Genomic DNA, 17,375 nt, shown 5'->3' on the forward strand with positions numbered 1-17,375 from the left:
TTGTAGTTTTGCAACAGCTGGAGGCACACTGGTTTGGAAACACTGGTCTAGATTTCTGCCCAGTAACAACAGATTAACACTATGCTTTCTGTTGTTTCTGCTGTGTCACTGAGCTTACCTTACATAACAAAATGAATCTTAAAGGCATATTATCTTTTTCTGCTTCTGTAAACACAAAATATAACAGTTATATGACATCCAAAACATGATGTCACAGTAAATAACTCTGCTTTTGTCTTTAACACATAAACATAGGAACTGTATTAAGGCTATTGGCAGGTCTAGCTGTATACACATATAAGCTATACTAGCAACCTAGGACAGGTCTTAGCTGGCCAGCTACAAGGCAAGCAGTCTGAGTCCCAAGTCATGAAACAGTCTCTTATGCTTTTTGATGGCTCTGCTGGCAGGGTTTCCATGGGCCATCCACATAGCCCTGCCCCAGAAGTGGAAGAGACTGAGTGCACTGATGCCCAACCACTTATGTTTCAGGATGAGGACATGGGAAGACCACCGCAGCACGTCTCTGATGATGATGAAACACAGATGCCAACTGTTGCGACTTTCTGCAGTCTGCAGACCAGCAAGGAGGGCAGGGGTAAAGAGTGGGTGTAAAATCATGTGGAGGATGATGAGGTACTAGACACCACATGGAATCAAGGTCAAGCGAAATCTGTTACATTCTTGGGTGACATTTTACCATTTTTGTCATGAATAAACCCCTGCTCTGCATAGGTGGCAGGGACCTAAATTTCTAAAAATCGTCTGTTACATTCTTGGGTGACATTTTACCATTTTTGCCGTATACAAACCCCTGCTCCGCATAGGCAGGGAACTAAATTTTGTAAAAACGTCTGGCATTCCCACCTGACAGCGGGGGCTCAGTGGAAGCACAAGGCGAAGGCTGAGGAGGAGGAAGAGGTCGCCAACGCAGCTGGGGCACCACCAGCACCTCAGAAGGCAGGTTTAGCATGGCCGAAATGTGGAAAAGTTTTGTCAGCACGCCATAACAACCAGCACCACCAGCTGATATGGAACGTCTTAGCAGGAGGCAGCATTTCACCAACATGGTGGAGCAGCATGTGTGCACACGCCTACACGTACTAACTGATGGGTCTGCCCCCTTCAACTTCTAGGTCTCCAAATTGGGCACATGGCCTGAGCTTGCCCTTTACGCCTTGGAGGTGCTGGCCTGCCCTGCAGCCAGTGTATTATCTGAATGTTTGTTTAGCACGGCAGGGGGACGTTATCACAGACAAGTGCAGCCACAGCCAATGTGGAAAAGCTCAAGTTCATTAAAATTAACCAGGCAGGGATCTCACAGGACTTGTCCGTACCTTGTGCAGAATAGACAGGTATACCGGCCTCACCCAGCCATTGTTGTACTCCAGCGTGCTTTCTCTTTGTTTTATTTATTATATTTCCCAATGTTTTGGGGTCTTCCCAAATTAAAACAAAAAAAAAAAGTGTTGGCTACCTCCTCCTCCTCCACCGCCGCTCCCACCTCCACTGCCACATCCACTGCCTCCTCAACCTCCTACTCCATATGGACCTCGTCCTCCTAGAACAAGATTATTATTTTTTATTTTTATGTATTTTATGTTATTTGAAGTCATTTCCCTGTCCACATTTGTTTGCAGAGCATTTGCCCTGTAGCCCTTTCCCGGAATTTTTTAGAGCTAGTTTAGTGCTCCAAAGTTCGGGTCCCCATTGACTTCAGTGGGGTTCGGGGTCAAGTTTGGATCCCGAACTCAAACTTTTTTGCGAAGTTCGGCCGAACCCGTCGAACCCGAACTTCCAGGTGTCCGCTCAACTCTAATCATAAATTCCATGTCCCAACTGAACACTGAAGAGCTGAGCCACAGCAGTTTAACCATACTTGTTTATGTGTTCTTTCGGTTCACTTGATTTCTATATACATTTGCTTTAAGTCTTGATTTAATCTCAAGACTTTTCAGCAAGTTGTGGTGGAAGAAATCTTGGAGAAGTGGGAAGAGCAGGAAAAGGAGATTAAAAATAAAAACAATTTATCAAAAGAAGAGAAAGAGGCTTTATTAAAAGAGAGATAAGTCTCTTAGTATTGAGGAAGCTGAGAAGGGTGGTGCTATGACTGTGAAGGACAGGGCTCAGTATCTTGGTGAGGCAGATTTTGCTTGCTGATGGAAAGGTCTATAAGAAATTTCAAGGTGACCCTGATGATGTGTTTAAAAAATATGAAATTGATGAATTTTTTGAAGATTCTATAGATTCTTAGTATGTTAAAAAGCGCATTGACAAATGATTGTCCCAGAGTACCAGTGTTTTATTTGCCCTCAAAGGTGCATAAAGATTTGAGTAACTCATCCGGATGACCAAGAGTCTCGAAGGTGAACTCAGTCTCGGAGCCCTTATCTAGTTATTGTAATTTTTGCAGGAAATAGTGAGAACACTCCCTGGTCTTTTAAAAGAATCTTGTGACTTTCTGAATCATTTTGCAGCCTTTGATGTATCTGATGTTACATACTGTAATCAATTTAAATGCCTGTACACTAGTATTCTGCACACTTAATGATATCTGCTCTCAGGGAATAGTTATACAAAAACCTTTCACTGACTAATGCCTCATTCACACGTCAGTGGTTTTGTCAGTGATTTCCATCAGTGATTGTGAGCCAAAACCAGGAGTGGAACCTCCACCAACTTAAAAAATAAGGGAGAGATCTGCACCTATTCTGTGGTTTTGGCTCAAAATCATTGATGGAAATCACTGACCGAACACTGATGTGTGAATGCGGTATGAGGAGTTTATAGAGTTTCTAATGACCTTGCTTGATTTCATCCTGACAAATAATTATTGTATGTTCGCTTTGGAATGGAATATTATCTTCAATTACAAGGCTCGTCAATGGGGAACCTGTAGCCACAAGCTATACTAACATATTTATCTTAGCTTTTGAGACCAGATTTATATGGGAGTGTGATATTAAAAATTCATGCAAATGTTGGCTACGGTTTGTGTACAATGTTTTAGTCCTTTGGCGAAGTATGCAGGATAAGTTTTCAAGTTGTATTTCGCAAATATTTGGGCGAATATTTGCCATATATACGCAAATTCGTTATCTCCAGTCATTATTTTCTTGATTGCAGAAATCGGCAATTGAAAAATTAGCGAATTATGAAAATTTGCAATCAACACTACTCCTAAAGTCAAAGATATTGCAGCCTTCTCATTGGCCCACAAGCTAGAAGCAGAGAGAGATCATGTGTACTGATTTAAAAAAAAATCTTGAATATTCGAAATTACGAATATATATCACTATATTCTAAATATTCGCAAATTCTCGAAGTGCCGATATTCGCTATAAAAATTAGCAATTTGAATATTTGTGATCAACACTACTCAACAGTTTTAATACTTTAATATAATTTACTGCAGAATTTGACCTATCTTGACCTAGGTTGTTAAGCAGAATGATGCTTTACTACTACTCTTTATTCTAAATCAATTGAAAGGAATAACCTTCTGAGATATGACAGTCACCCTGCTCCTCAGACTATCAGAGGAATACCTAGAGGGCAGTTTGTGAGAGCAAGAAGAATTTGCATTACAGACTGTAAGTATGATAAGTATAAAGAACTAAATATTCAGACATTTGTTGAAAGGGGTTACCCTGAATCTGTTATCTAGGTCATCTAGGTCAAGTAGGTACAATAAACAATATTATACCCCTTATATTCATCTTAGAGCAGATATTCACACCGATGCAACAAGGGACAATGGTGGATGAACAGCTTTCACATTTTGCTGGCTGCCCAGTAGCTGTTGGGCACCCACAAGAAGAAAATCCCATGGAGGAAGAGGATGAGCAGCAGGAAGATCATCATGATCATCTCATTGGGGGTGGAGCTGGAAAAAAAACAACCTAACCCTGCCTAACCTTTACTGCTACACACTACTACTACACACATCTATTGTCTTGTCTGTGCTGCCACAGCTGTCACTACTGTTGCGGCCACATATCACTATTATCCTACCCTTTCCAAATCCACAATATACAGTACTGCTTCAGCTGCCATTTAATACGGATAATTTTTCCAGGCTCGTTTAGACCAAGACACTCTTTCTTTTGCAAATTAACACTGTTGCAATCTGGGACCTGCATTCCTGCACATCATGATGTCATAGCCCTGCATCATAGGCTGGGGAAGAGGGGAACACTTTGACTGGGCTTAAATAGCCCAACACATGGAACACACAGGAAGACTACACACCGGATGCCTACCCTCCACACCATTCACTACCATCAGGCATGGACAGGAGGAGACATTTAGATGCCGGTCTTAATAAGGCCCTGCGCTGGTGGTGGATCCACCTCTACATAACTTTGGCGGATCCACTGCCGCTTCTAAATGTAACACAGCTTCCTTACATTGAAAATGCAAATGAGACGGGCTGTTCGGGCTATCCCCTTACACACCCATGCCATGCCCCCTTTTTTAGACCTGACCTGAGCCTGACCTGGCCTGAGCAGTCCTGGCGTGTCGAGTCCTAGTACGCATATCAGAACTAAAGGGAACAGTACGTTAACAGGGAGACTGAGTCAAGCTATATCCTTTAACACTTCCCAACAAGCCTTTTTCCCATAACATTGTGTGTGTTGTGAGGATTTGCTTTGGTAGGCAGAGTAAGCGGACGCAGTACAGAGGCAAAACAAGTTCGTAAATCAAAATGTCAGTGTTTATTCACACAAAAGGCAAAAGAAAAGCGACTCATTACAGTCTTGGTGTTAATTCACACAATGAAAAGTCCATAGAACAGACATGTCACCTTTCTAGCCGTTTTATCCCCGGAAGTTCACAGAAGGCTTTAGGGGGCCTGTTTCCCAGCATACAGCCCTCCTGCGGCTCTCAGCCTTCCAGCACAGCACCATGATTTAGATCCCAAAACAGAGACTCAGATTCTGAGCTCAGCTGCCTATTTAAAGGACAACGTATCTTAGCTTGTCACTGTGAAGTGATCAAGCTGGTAGATGATCATAAGGCGCATTACCACGACCTGGTACAGGATGCAATTACGTTTATTTTGAGACAACGCGTTTCGAGGTCTCGACGGCCCCTTTATCAAGTCTGTGTCACCCTAGTTTTTTGTGCAGCTGGGTGTGTACTGCCTGGTTTCTTCTAAAAAAGGCGCATGTCCGTACCTTAATTTTGTTCTTGTTACACTTTGAGTGAGTGTAGTGGTTCACCGCTACAGTCCTATGTGCGGCACATGTAAAAAGGGCTCCAAGGAATGACTTTACTTGCCTAGAGGTGACAGGTCGGGCCAATTCCTTATTGCCTCTATTTTGTTTACTTGGGGTTTAATGACTCCGCGCACAATGACATACCCTAGGTAGAGTTGAGCGAACACCTGGATGTTAGGGTTCGAGAAGTTCGGCCGAACCCGAACCCCATTGAAGTCAATGGGGACCCGAACTTTTGGGCACTAAAAAGGCTGTAAAACAGCCCAGGAAAGAGCTAGAGGGCTGCAAAAGGCAGCAACATGTAGGTAAATCCCCTGCAAACAAATGTGGATAGGGAAATGAATAAAAAAAAAAAAAAAAAAAAAAAAATGACCCAATATCAATTGGACAGAGGTCCCATAGCAGAGAATCTGGCTTCACGTCAGCAGAGAATCAGTCTCTTCATGCCATAGCAAAGAATCTGGCTTCATGTCAGCACAGAATCAGTCTATTCATGCCATAGCAGAGAATCTGGCTTCATGTCAGCACAGAATCAGTCTTCATGTCATAGCAGAGAATCAGGCTTCACGTCACCCACCACTGGAACAGGCCACTGTCACACATTTAGGCCTAGGCAATCAGGCAGAGGAGAGAGGTCCCGTAACAGAGAATCTGGCCTTATGTCAGCGCAGAATCTGTCTTCATGTCATAGCAGAGAATCAGGCTTCACGTCACCCACCACTGGAACAGGCCACTGTCACACATTTAGGCCCCGGCACCCAGACAGAGGAGAGCGGTCCCGTAACAGAGAATCTGGCCTTATGTCAGCGCAGAATCTGTCTTCATGTCATAGCAGAGAATCAGGCATCACGTCACCCACCACTGGAACAGGACACTGTCACACATTTATGCCCCGGCACCCAGGCAGAGGAGAGAGGTCCTGTAACAGAGAATCTGGCCTTATGTCAGCACAGAATCTGTCTTCATGTCATAGCAGAGAATCAGGCATCACGTCACCCACCACTGGAACAGGACACTGTCACACATTTATGCCCCGGCACCCAGACAGAGGAGAGAGGTCCTGTAACAGAGAATCTGGCCTTATGTCAGCACAGAATCTGTCTTCATGTCATAGCAGAGAATCAGGCATCACGTCACCCACCACTGGAACAGGCCACTGTCACATATTTAGGCCCAGGCACCCAGGCAGAGGAGAGAGGTCCCGTAACAGAGAATCTGGCCTTATGTCAGCACAGAATCTGTCTTCATGTCATAGCAGAGAATCAGGCATCACGTCACCCACCACTGGAACAGGCCACTGTCACATATTTAGGCCCAGGCACCAAGTCAGTGGTGTAGTACAGTCGATATGAACCACATGAAGTTTCACTAAATATCCAGTCTGCAGGTTTGCAATAGGGTCATACCAATATACAGGAGCTGCAGCAATGATCACTTGTTAAATATAGTTCCATATATTCATAAGCTGTTAGCAGAGAGTCAGGACATGCTAAATAAACCTCTTCAAATGTGCTATTAGATAACTGAGGAAAGTTTTAACAGACAGAGTCTTTACAGTGGACTCTTCCAGAAAGCCCCCTGTGTATTCTGCTACTTGAAGTGTATTTAAGATACTGCGCTAAAGGACAAGTTTTAGAGATCAATGTTACTATACAGGTATTGCAACTGGATGCAGGCTAGCATGCGAAGATGTGTCACTATACAGGTGTTTGAGCTGGTTGGAAACCGCTTACCTGCAGTGAAGACTTCAGTTGGCGTGCTTTTGTCTGCGTCCCTGTAGGTTCGGTGAGGCGGCTTTTTTCCTTTTCTTTTCTTTTCTCTACTTTTTTGCTGCTTTTTTGCTTTGGTTGTCAGTTCGTTTTTTCTTTCTTTATTCTTTATTCTTTATCGATGCTTTGGGTCAGGATGGGGTAATCCAGCTGCAGGATGGATTGGCGTGCTGCCTCGTGCCCCGGCCGGTGGCACGCTGCTGCCGCAGGTGGAGGTGTGTGTAGGGGAGTGGTTGGCGCTCACTTGGAGTTGGTTAGTGACGTCACTAAAGCGGTCAAACAATGACCGACAGGTGCCAGGTATACCGCTTTAGTGACACATCTTCGCATGCTAGCCTGCATCCAGTTGCAATACCTGTATAGTAACATTGATCTCTAAAACTTGTCCTTTAGCGCAGTATCTTAAATACACTTCATTGCCTTTTCTGTGCGGCAGTTTTGTGTGGTTCTTGCCGCGATACCGCTGCTTCTTGCATACAGCATCCACTGAGCGCCACCCCTGCAATTCTTCTATCCCACTATTCTGCTACTTGGTTTGGTCTCCTCAGTGCAGACATTTACTGTGAAGGAGGTAGGATCTCTGTCTAAGTTCTCTAAAGCTAAAGTTCATTTATCTATTGTAAAAAGTTATAATATATACCCATAATAGTTCTGTAGAATGTAAAGAGGTGACTGTATGTTTTTTAGCAGCTTTTAAACCCTGCAGCACATGCTAGGCTGAGTAGATGATGTACAGTTAGAGAGCCATGTGTTCTTCCTAAAATGGCTGCAAGACATGCTGTATTCCAGGTCACCCTGCTGCAATATCTTTGTAAATGATTTTCTCTTGTTCATTTTTCTGTATGCTTTGGTATATCCTGTAACATGTATGTGGGAATGTAATATAATGACTGCCTGTTATGATATAGGTGGGCTGGTGACCTGGCTGTATACCACATAGTGGCAGTGTTTCCCTGTTGTATTACAGGCTCCAGCCAAGTGCACTCCACCTCAATAAAGCTTTAAACCACAGAAGACCTGAGTGTCGTCCCTTAGAGTCCACTTAGAGTTTATGCCTGGAGGAGCTGGTGACCGAGTGAGTGTGAAAGCTGGAGGTGTCGCAGATGGTGCAAGGAAAAGAGGGTTACATTTGGTGCCGTGACTCGGATGTCATCATTCTGCTCAAAGTGACCAGTGAAGATACCTAAAGTCACCAGTGTGCGAGTTCTGAGGTGATTGTGCCACGGCGGAGCTGCTAGGCGGCAGATTGACCTTATTAGCGGTTTATATCCTCTCAGGAATAGAAGATGAGTGGACGAGCCAGAGCCCGCGGAAGAGCATGTGCCAGGGGGCAGCCCAGCCAAGGACATCCTGGACAGGAGCAAGAGGCTCAAGAACCTAGACGCATTGAAAGACCCCAGCAGCCACCAGCCGAGCCTTTGCTTGTGGGAAGAGGGCACCAGAGAGGCCTGCCAGTAGTGGAGAGACCTCCGACTGATGTTCTGCAGCTTTCAGCTGGATTTCTGGACATATCCCTCGGAGAACGGGGTGGCCGCAGGCGTGACTTCCATGACCTTGGAGTGAACACCCGGCAGACCATTGAATAGAAATGTGAGACCTGTTTTTTTTTGCACTGTGTGACAGGTTAAGGTTTAATCTCAGAATCAGACTTCTATCTGCACGGTAGCGTGTGTCTTAGGTTTTTCTGAATGACACTATCAGTACCTTCAATGTAAGATATCCTTTTTGGGATAGATTTCAAGTAGGCCTCAAATACCAGAAACTAGTTATTTGGAGAATGGCAAATTTGGGAATAGTTTTTCAACCCAGAAAAAAAAGTGTGCTTTTACGGTCACTACAAATAACTTGACCAGCTAAAACAGTACAGATTTGCTTGAATAGAAATGTCAGGTCTATTTTTTAGGCGCTGGGTGACAGGCTCAACTTGCCCCTGATGTAGTATATGGTCAAAAAATAACCACACTGTTGATGGTTAAATGCGCTTGGGTGACACAGGCTCAGCCTGTACCAGATGTAGTATATGGCCAAAAAATAATCAGACTGTTGATGGTTAAATGCACTTCGGTGACACAGGCTCAGCCTGCAGCTGATGTAGGATATAGCACAAAATAACCAGACTGTTGATGGTTAAATACACTTGGTGATAGCTTGTGCTGGCGCACCACAAGTCACAAAATGGCCGCCGATCACCCCAGAAAAAAAGTGATCTAAAAACGCTTTGGGCAACCCCAAAAAAGTGAGCAAGTCAATACTAGCACTTCAATGATCCACAGCTGCAGATCGATCACAGAATGAAGTCTTTTGGAGGAGTTAATCACTGCCTAATCTCGCCCTAACGTCGCAGCTGCAACCTCTCCCTATGCTTGAATCAGCAGAGTGACGTGCAGCGCAACGTGACCCAGGCTTATATAGAGGCTGGGTCACATGCTGCACTGGCCAATCACAGCCATGCCAATAGTAGGCAAGGCTGTGATGGCCTCTTGGGGCAAGTAGTATGACGCTTGTTGATTGGCTGCTTTGCAGCCTTTCAAAAAGCGCCAAGAAAGCGCCGAACACCGAACCCGAACACGGACTTTTACGAAAATGTTCGGGTTCGGGTCCGTGTCACGGACACCCCAAAATTCGGTACGAACCCGAACTATACAGTTCGGGTTCGCTCATCCCTAACCCTAGGTATTTGGTCTCCTCTAACCCCTTCGCACATTTTTTTGGGTTAGCTGTTAGACCAGCCTTTCGAAGGGAGTCCACTACGGCTTGTACTTTGGGCAGATGACTTTCCTAGTCGGTACTGTGAATGACAATATCATCCAGGTAACCCGAGGTGTACCGCCGATGTGGACGAAGCACAATGTCCATTAGACATTGAAAAGTGGCAGTTGCACAATGCAGACCGAAGGGTAACACCTTATATTGGTACAGCCCCTCTGGTGTAATAAAGGCAGTTTCTCTTTGGCAGCCTCCATCAAGGGTACCTGCCAGTACCCTTTGGTGAGGTCCAAAACAGAAAAATACCGGGCTTGGCCTAACCTTTCAATAAGCTCATCCACCCGAGGCATGGGATATGCATCAAATTTAGATATTTCGCTCACCTTACGAAAATTGTTACAAAACCGTAACGTCCCATCTGGCTTTGGAATTAAGACTATAAGACTGGCCCACTCACTTTTAGACCCCTCACACCTAATATTTTAGATGGTCCGCTCGGCAGCAGGCCCTCACCCATAATGTTTTATATGGTCAGCTCAGCAGCAGGCCCTCACCCCTAATGTTTTAGATGGTTAGGTCAGCAGCAGACCCTCGCCCCTAATGTTTTAGATGGTCCGCTCGGCAGCGCTCGCCCATAATGTTTTAGATGGTCAGCTCAGCAGCAGGCCCTCACCCCTAATGTTTTAGATGGCAGCTCGGCAGCAGGCCCTCACCCATAATGTTTTAGACGGTCATCTCGGCAGCAGACCCTCGTCCCTAATGTTTTAGAGAGTCAACTCAGCAGCAGACCACAACCCCTAATGTTTAAGACAGTCATCTCAGCAGCAGGCCCTTGCCACTAATGTTTTAGAGGGTCAGCTCCGCAGCAGACCCTTACCACTAATGTTTTAGATGGTCAGCTCGGCAGCAGGCCCTCACCCCTAATGTTTTAGAGGGTCACCAGCAGGCCCTTGCTCCTAATGCCTTTGAGGGTCACCAGCAGGCCATCAATCATAATTTTTCAAGGCTGTGTATGATCCTGTCCTTTATGTGTAATAAAGGGAGTATTGGAGTGCCGGTTCCTTGTAATTTTTGGCTGCACTTTCACTTTGTGCATAGGCTTTATGAGAGTAGGAGTCCCACTACCTGAACAATTGTACCACAATGTGAATGAGGCCCTCCTTTATGTGATATACAGGTTGTATCGGAGTGCCTCTTCCTTGTATTTTTTTTCCCAGCATTTGCACTTTATATACAAGTGAATATACAGGAAAGAATGTTTCCAAAAATTTTTCCTCTAAAATCGATTTTATCTTCGGTTTTGTGCGTATTATTGTCAGTCTGTAAAAGTGGCGTACTACTCGGACAACATCATTCCCAGCAGCGACCTGGGAGTCCAAGATGCATCCAGACATCCTCTCTATGCTGTTCCCAAACCATTTCAGTGGTGTTTCCATCAATTTCTGGCCTTTTCTTCTGCTTGTAGAAGTGGGAAGGTGACTCTGCATGTGGCGGAGAGGTGCTTCCCTTTCAGACACATGGGCTGCAAGGGTCTGCTAGTCGAAATCTGTGGCAAACTGCGTACACAGGCCCAAATTTATCATTAGTTCAAGTCAAAATAATGGAGCGAAAAAGTCGCTAAATCGCTAAAACTGCGATTGCGACTTTTATTGGCTCTGCGCTATGCTCGCCAGTTTTCTGAAAGTGGGCGTGTTTTCCTATGTAAATTAATCTCTAGACAGATTTACTATTGCGACAATTTAAAAAGTTGCAAAAAATTGCGCAATTTCACTCCAGTGAGGACCATGCTTATCTTATGCAACCTTAATAGAACATGCAACTTTTTCGTAAAGACGTGCGACTTTTGTAAAGCCGCCTGCTGAAGGATAAACTGCTACCGTCAAACCCCATTTATCACAGTACTAAAGGACCATTAATAAATCTGACTTAGCCAAAAGTGACTTTGGACATATGTAAAAGTGGAGTAAGATGTAAGTTTAATGATAACTCTGGCCCATAGTGTTTCCTGCTAATAAAGTAATTTTGCCTCTCTTTCAGAGGAAGAAAAACATTCCTCCATTTTGCTTTGATAGCGATGGTCTAAAAGCTTGGCTATTCAGTAATCATCAGACTGCTTGATGTCAATGATTTGCCTGTCACTGCGTAAGCAAGCGAGTCTATGGTTCGACATTTTGGCCAGTGTGCCCAAGGAGCCAGTTCTTTCCAGCTATGTCCCCCACTGAGACAATTGGGTTTTGTGGCTGGTGTCAATGTCATCATCATCCTCTTCCTTCAGTGGCAATTTTTCATGCTCATCTTCCTCCTCCTCCTCCTCCATGGGAGTTTCTCCTTGTGGGTCCCCAACAGCTACAGGGCAGACAGCAAGATCTGTTAGCAGGGGCGTAGCTAATGGCTCATGGGCCCTGGTGCAAGAGTTCAGTTTGGGGCCCCCCTTCCCTCAGTGCTTTGTGGCCAAGGGCAGGAAGCGCATAGCTTTCATGCTGCCCGAGGCTAAAATTGAAACGGCACCGCTGCCCCCATACCAAATTCTTGATTTAACCCCCTTCCCTTGAGCCAGAGGTGTAACTTGACCAGCATGGACTTTCTATAATACTGGTGTCTTCTTATGCACCACAAGGGTCTTTGGGCCCCCTCAGGCTTCTGGGCCCGGTAGTGACTGCTACCTCTGCACCCCCTATAGCTACGCCCCTTTCTGTTAGTATCTATGTCTGTGCATCTATGTCTGTTTTATGAATATGAGGGAGAGGACATCGTTCATGCCACGTTGTCCCTATTGACAAATTTTGTGCACATGAGATATGTTTAGGACGAGCTGCCACTGCCTAACCGTGAAACAACACCTGCTCTCTGCTGAGGTGGTCTGGTGCATGGCAAAATCATTCACAGCTTTCCACTGCTCGTATAGATGCTCGAGCATGTGCAATGTCTAATTCCAATGAGTTGAAACATTGTGGATTAAGTGGTGTAGCAGCACACTAATCTGTTGCTGCAAGTCCAGGAGAGCTTTCTTCACCATATAAGAAAAGCTGTAATGCGAGGACAGTCTCCTGGACATGGCAGCACCTTGCACAAGCTAGTGTACTTTTTTAAAAAGCATTGCACAACTAGGTTAATGACGTGCATCATGCAGCGAACATGTGTTATTTTCCCCAGGTTCAGCTCTGCCACAATGTTGCAGCTATTGTCATTGACCACATGGCCCAGCTGGAGTTTGCGGGGTGACACTCAACAAGAGGATTAATGTTTGATGTACTTTAGCAACTGCCAGCCTGTGTGGCTTACTATGAAACAGGACGATCAGCTCCAACACTGCATAGCAATTGGTGACTTGACCCATGTGATAGGAAGGAGGAAGAGTGGGAGCAAAGTTGTGACCTGCTGCTGTTGGGAATGGGAACATGTTCACAGAAGAGACGGATATGTGCCTGGTGTGAGAGCCAGGCTGACTCAATTGTAGGGTGGTCAAAAGGACCTGGCCTTGTTGCTGGAATGCAGCAAAAGACATTGTCCCAGTGGGCCATGAAAGACATCTACTGTCCCTGCCCGTAACAGCTGCTCCAAGTGTCCACCATGACGTGCACCTTGCCACAATCACAAGGAGCGGCCCACTTCTCTGCCATGTGAGAACAGACTATATTACATGGTACAGCAGCGATTGCACCGCCAACAACTTGGCCAGCTTCAGATTCAGCTGGTAGCGAATTGCTGGTCTAGAATAATTTTTTCATGGCCACACATTCCATTATGGATGTCTTAGCAGGAGAAGAAGCAACTGGTGATGAAGACACTGTATTGCTTTTGGATGTGGGTTGGCTGCCACCAAGTAAATAAGGAAAAGAAGGAATACTTGTTCTGATTAAGAATGGTGGCTACTTATATTTTCCCAAAGGATCCATTGATGCCGTGGTATGAGCTACAATAGACCTCTGGTACCTGTGTTTGTGTTTAACCATCAACGGCTTATTTGAATCCTGTAGATCCTGTACACAGCTCTGGTTTTGCAAGTCCCTCATGTTGAGGAATCAATGCCATACTGGAGTTTCTCACACAGATCTAGAGGAAGCTGTGCTTGGCATAGGGCTGGTGCACCCATAGTATTAGCAGAATCACCAGTTCCAGAGGTGACTCCAATATAGGCAGATCTGGCCATGCCAGTTCTTTTGGTGGTTTTGGCAGTACATTGCCTCCACTCTATATTGCCGCTATGACCACCAGGTTTCTCCTCATCCTCTATAGCACCCCAGAACCAGCTCCCAGGTGCTGTCCAACACACAATTATCACTGGAGTCATCACCCTCCCAATATGTATTATCAGACGGCGATATAACATGGTGGGCTTCTTGGCCCCCATCCCCATTACCTGCTCTGTAAAAAGCATTTTTGAAAAAAAAAATATCATGTTTTTGTCTCGCCATTTCATGAAAGCCATGATTGTATTTTAAATTTTTCTGGCAATGAAGTTATGTCAGTTTGATTTAAATGGTTTGACACTTTTATAAGCATTTTTGGTCACTTTTTAAACCCCCTGTGTACAAGCCCCTAGATATGACTTTGGATTCATATTTTCTTGTTATGGTTCAAATTTTAATCTATTGTCTATGTATCAATTTGCATCCAGATGGAGACTCCAATCACATTACACAAATTATCCTAGCAACAAACGGAACAATCTACCTCCTGCTGCTTGCATTGCTTGCATTTGCTTGCTGGAGGTAGTGTTGAGCGCGAATATTCGAATATTGAATTTTTTTTGCGAATATCGGCACTTCGCTAATTCGTGAATATTTCGAATATAGTGCTATAAATTCGATATTTCGAATATATTTTTTTTTTTATTGTTATATTTTTTTCTTTCCCACTTCCCAAAAGTAGTTCTTACCTGTCCTTAGGATTCCTGGCTTCCTGGCTGTTCCAGTCAGTGCCCGTTGCCGCTTCTGACGACTTCCGTGCTCATGGAGCGTCCCCATCACCATGGGAACGTCTCCATACTAGAATGTACTGTCGGATTTGAGAATTACGTTGAAATCGCATTTAGATTAATTCAAGTTATAATAATCGAATTGCGATTTCAACTTAGCACTGCTATATTCCATATTAGGCTAGAATTAACGAATATGGAATATAGCAGAGCTAAGTTGAAATCGCAATGCGATTAATATAACTTGAATTAATCGCATTGCGATTTCAACTTGGACCTGGTTTACTATGGTTGGCTTGGTAGAATTAGCGAATATGACGAATGTATTCGTCATATTCCTCAAAACGAAGATAACAAAGTATTCTCCATCTTCGTTTTAGCTCCATATTCGTCAACTTCGCTAATTCTAGCAATCAAATAGGAAAGTTGACTATAGAGACAGCTGTGTTTAATTCGCTATGTGATTATATTACTTTTCTTTTTAAAAAAAAATTGAATAGTTATAAATAATACTTGATTATTATAATGATTCAATAAAAAAATAAAAAAAGCAAAGTAATATAATCGCATAGCGAATTAAACACAGCTGTCTCTATAGTCAACCTTCCTATATGATTGCTAGAATTAGCGAAGTTGACGAATAGGTAACTAAAACGAAGATGGAGAATACTTTGTTATCTTCGTTTTGAGGAATATGACGAATACATTCATCATATTCCTATTCTTCGCTAATTCTACCAAGCCGACCATAGTAAACCAGGTCCAAGTTGAAATCTCAATTTGACTATTATAACTTGAATTAATCGCTGTCACGAGGGTATCAAGAGCCACGTCTGACTCCGTTATACCCGGGGTCAGGAAGTCGCAGCGGGTGGCTGCGCGCTCTATAGCTAAAGATCATGGTGTTTCTTAGTTATTGTTTTCTGTGTTTGCCTTGCTATCCTTTTTGTCTCTCTCAGGGATCCGTAGCTTCTCCTCCTCAGCTGTTTCGTGTCTGCCACTCCCTACCTCCTTATATTCTCCCCTCACACTTCTCTAGTTGCCAGTTATAGAGCTTCCTGCCTGGACATCTATACTGACCCACTGGAGTTGTGAATCCTGGTTGTCGTTCCAGAGTGCTACCCTCCGGATCCCTGCTGGGCTTATTGTTGTCTCCTGTTGTCACCCACCTGGGATTATATGTTGAGTCTGTGTTGTCTGTCCTTCCCTTGGTGTTTTCCCTTAGAGCTAGTGGTGCGGACTAGTGTTCCCATCGCCCTGTTCACTACCTAGGGCTCAGCTCAGGGAAAGCCAGGGCTTTAGGCACGTGATCGGCGTACGGGTGAGGAACCCGTCTAGGGACGTCAGGGCAGCCAGGTGCCAGCCGCCAGGTGAGTCAGGGGTCACCATCTTCCCTCTCACTTGGGCAGGGCCTTCCTTGTTCCCTCCCTCTGTGTCACGTATGTGATAGCCACGCCGACCGTGATATTATAACTGGCCATTACTTTTTGAGAAAAAATAAAAATAAAAAAATTATATAATTTTTTATTTGTTGTTTTTTTTTCTCTACTTAGAATCCAATATGGATCCTATTGATGCCTTGGCAGAACAGCTTCAAAGCCTGTCTTTGGAGGTGGCAGGATTGAAGGCGTCTGTTCTCCAACAACAGCAGCAAATGCAGCAGACCGCACCCCCAGCGGTTGCTATGGGTAACCAGGTTGTCACTGAACCCAAGGTTGCTCTTCCCGACAGATTTTCTGGGGGAAGGGACAAATTTGCAACGTTCCGTGAGGCCTGCAAATTATATTTTAAGTTGCGCCCTTACTCCTCAGGTCATGAAGAACAGCGGGTTGGGATTGTCATTTCCCTGCTTCAGGGGGATCCGCAATCCTGGGCGTTCTCGTTACCCCCTGGTTCTCAGGCTCTTCGGTCAGTGGAGGGATTTTTTGGGGCTTTGGGTCTCATATATGATGACCCTGACCGAGTCACCCTGGCTGAGTCAAAGTTACGGAGACTCCTACAGGGAGATCGGTCAGCAGAGGAATATTGCTCAGAGTTCCGTAGGTGGGCTACGGATACTCAGTGGAACGACCCGGCTCTCAGGAGTCAGTTCTGCTCTGGGTTATCTGAAAGGGTTAAGGATGCACTGGCGCTGTATGAGACCCCCCTTTCCCTTGATGCTGTTATGTCCCTCTCTATCAGAATAGATAGACGTCTTAGGGAGAGATCGAAAATTCCGGAGCAATTGGTTACCTCTCCCAAGCAACAGTCAGTCTGTACTGACTTAGATGAGCCTATGCAGCTAGGCGGAACTTCTCGTCAGGTCCGTCCTCCCGAGGTTCGCCGTAGGGGGGGGGGCTTGTTTTTTCTGTGGGGGGAGGGGTCATTTCATTAATGTCTGTCCCTCCTTTCTCAAAAACAAAAGACCGTCTGAAAACTACTAACCCCGGGCTGTGCGGAGGATGTCAGCCGGGGGGTATACGTTTCCTCCATACGAACATCTCAATTTGTGTTACCAGCGGTCATTGTTTTTGGTGTTAAGACGGAGTCTATTTCTGTTTTTCTAGACAGTGGAGCAGGGGTAAACTTGATTGATGCCCATTTTGCCCGCACTATGGGTTTGTCTCTCTGTACGCTGCAGAGACCTATTCCCGTATTCGCTATAGATTCTGCTCCTCTGTCTCAGAGAAACCTCACCCACATTGTTCGTAATTTACACCTTCGGGTAGGGGACCACCATAATGAGTGTCTTTCATGTTACGTTCTGGAGGGCCTTCCCTC

The 17,375-nt window shown here is 44.9% G+C and overlaps 1 protein-coding gene across 1 annotated transcript in view; it reads left to right on the forward strand.

Moving 5' to 3' along the window:
* The window catches only part of LOC120990677 (sialic acid-binding Ig-like lectin 8), a 118,634-nt gene that overhangs the window by 81,965 nt on the left and 19,294 nt on the right, over positions 1-17,375 (forward strand). Inside the window, exon 7 of the mRNA XM_040419800.1 lies at positions 14,316-14,409. Coding sequence (XP_040275734.1) covers positions 14,316-14,409 — 94 coding nt within the window. The remainder of the gene's footprint in view (positions 1-14,315; positions 14,410-17,375) is intronic.

The sequence above is a fragment of the Bufo bufo genome, chromosome 1, assembly GCF_905171765.1.
Source record: "Bufo bufo chromosome 1, aBufBuf1.1, whole genome shotgun sequence".
Taxonomy (NCBI): Eukaryota; Metazoa; Chordata; class Amphibia; order Anura; family Bufonidae; genus Bufo; species Bufo bufo.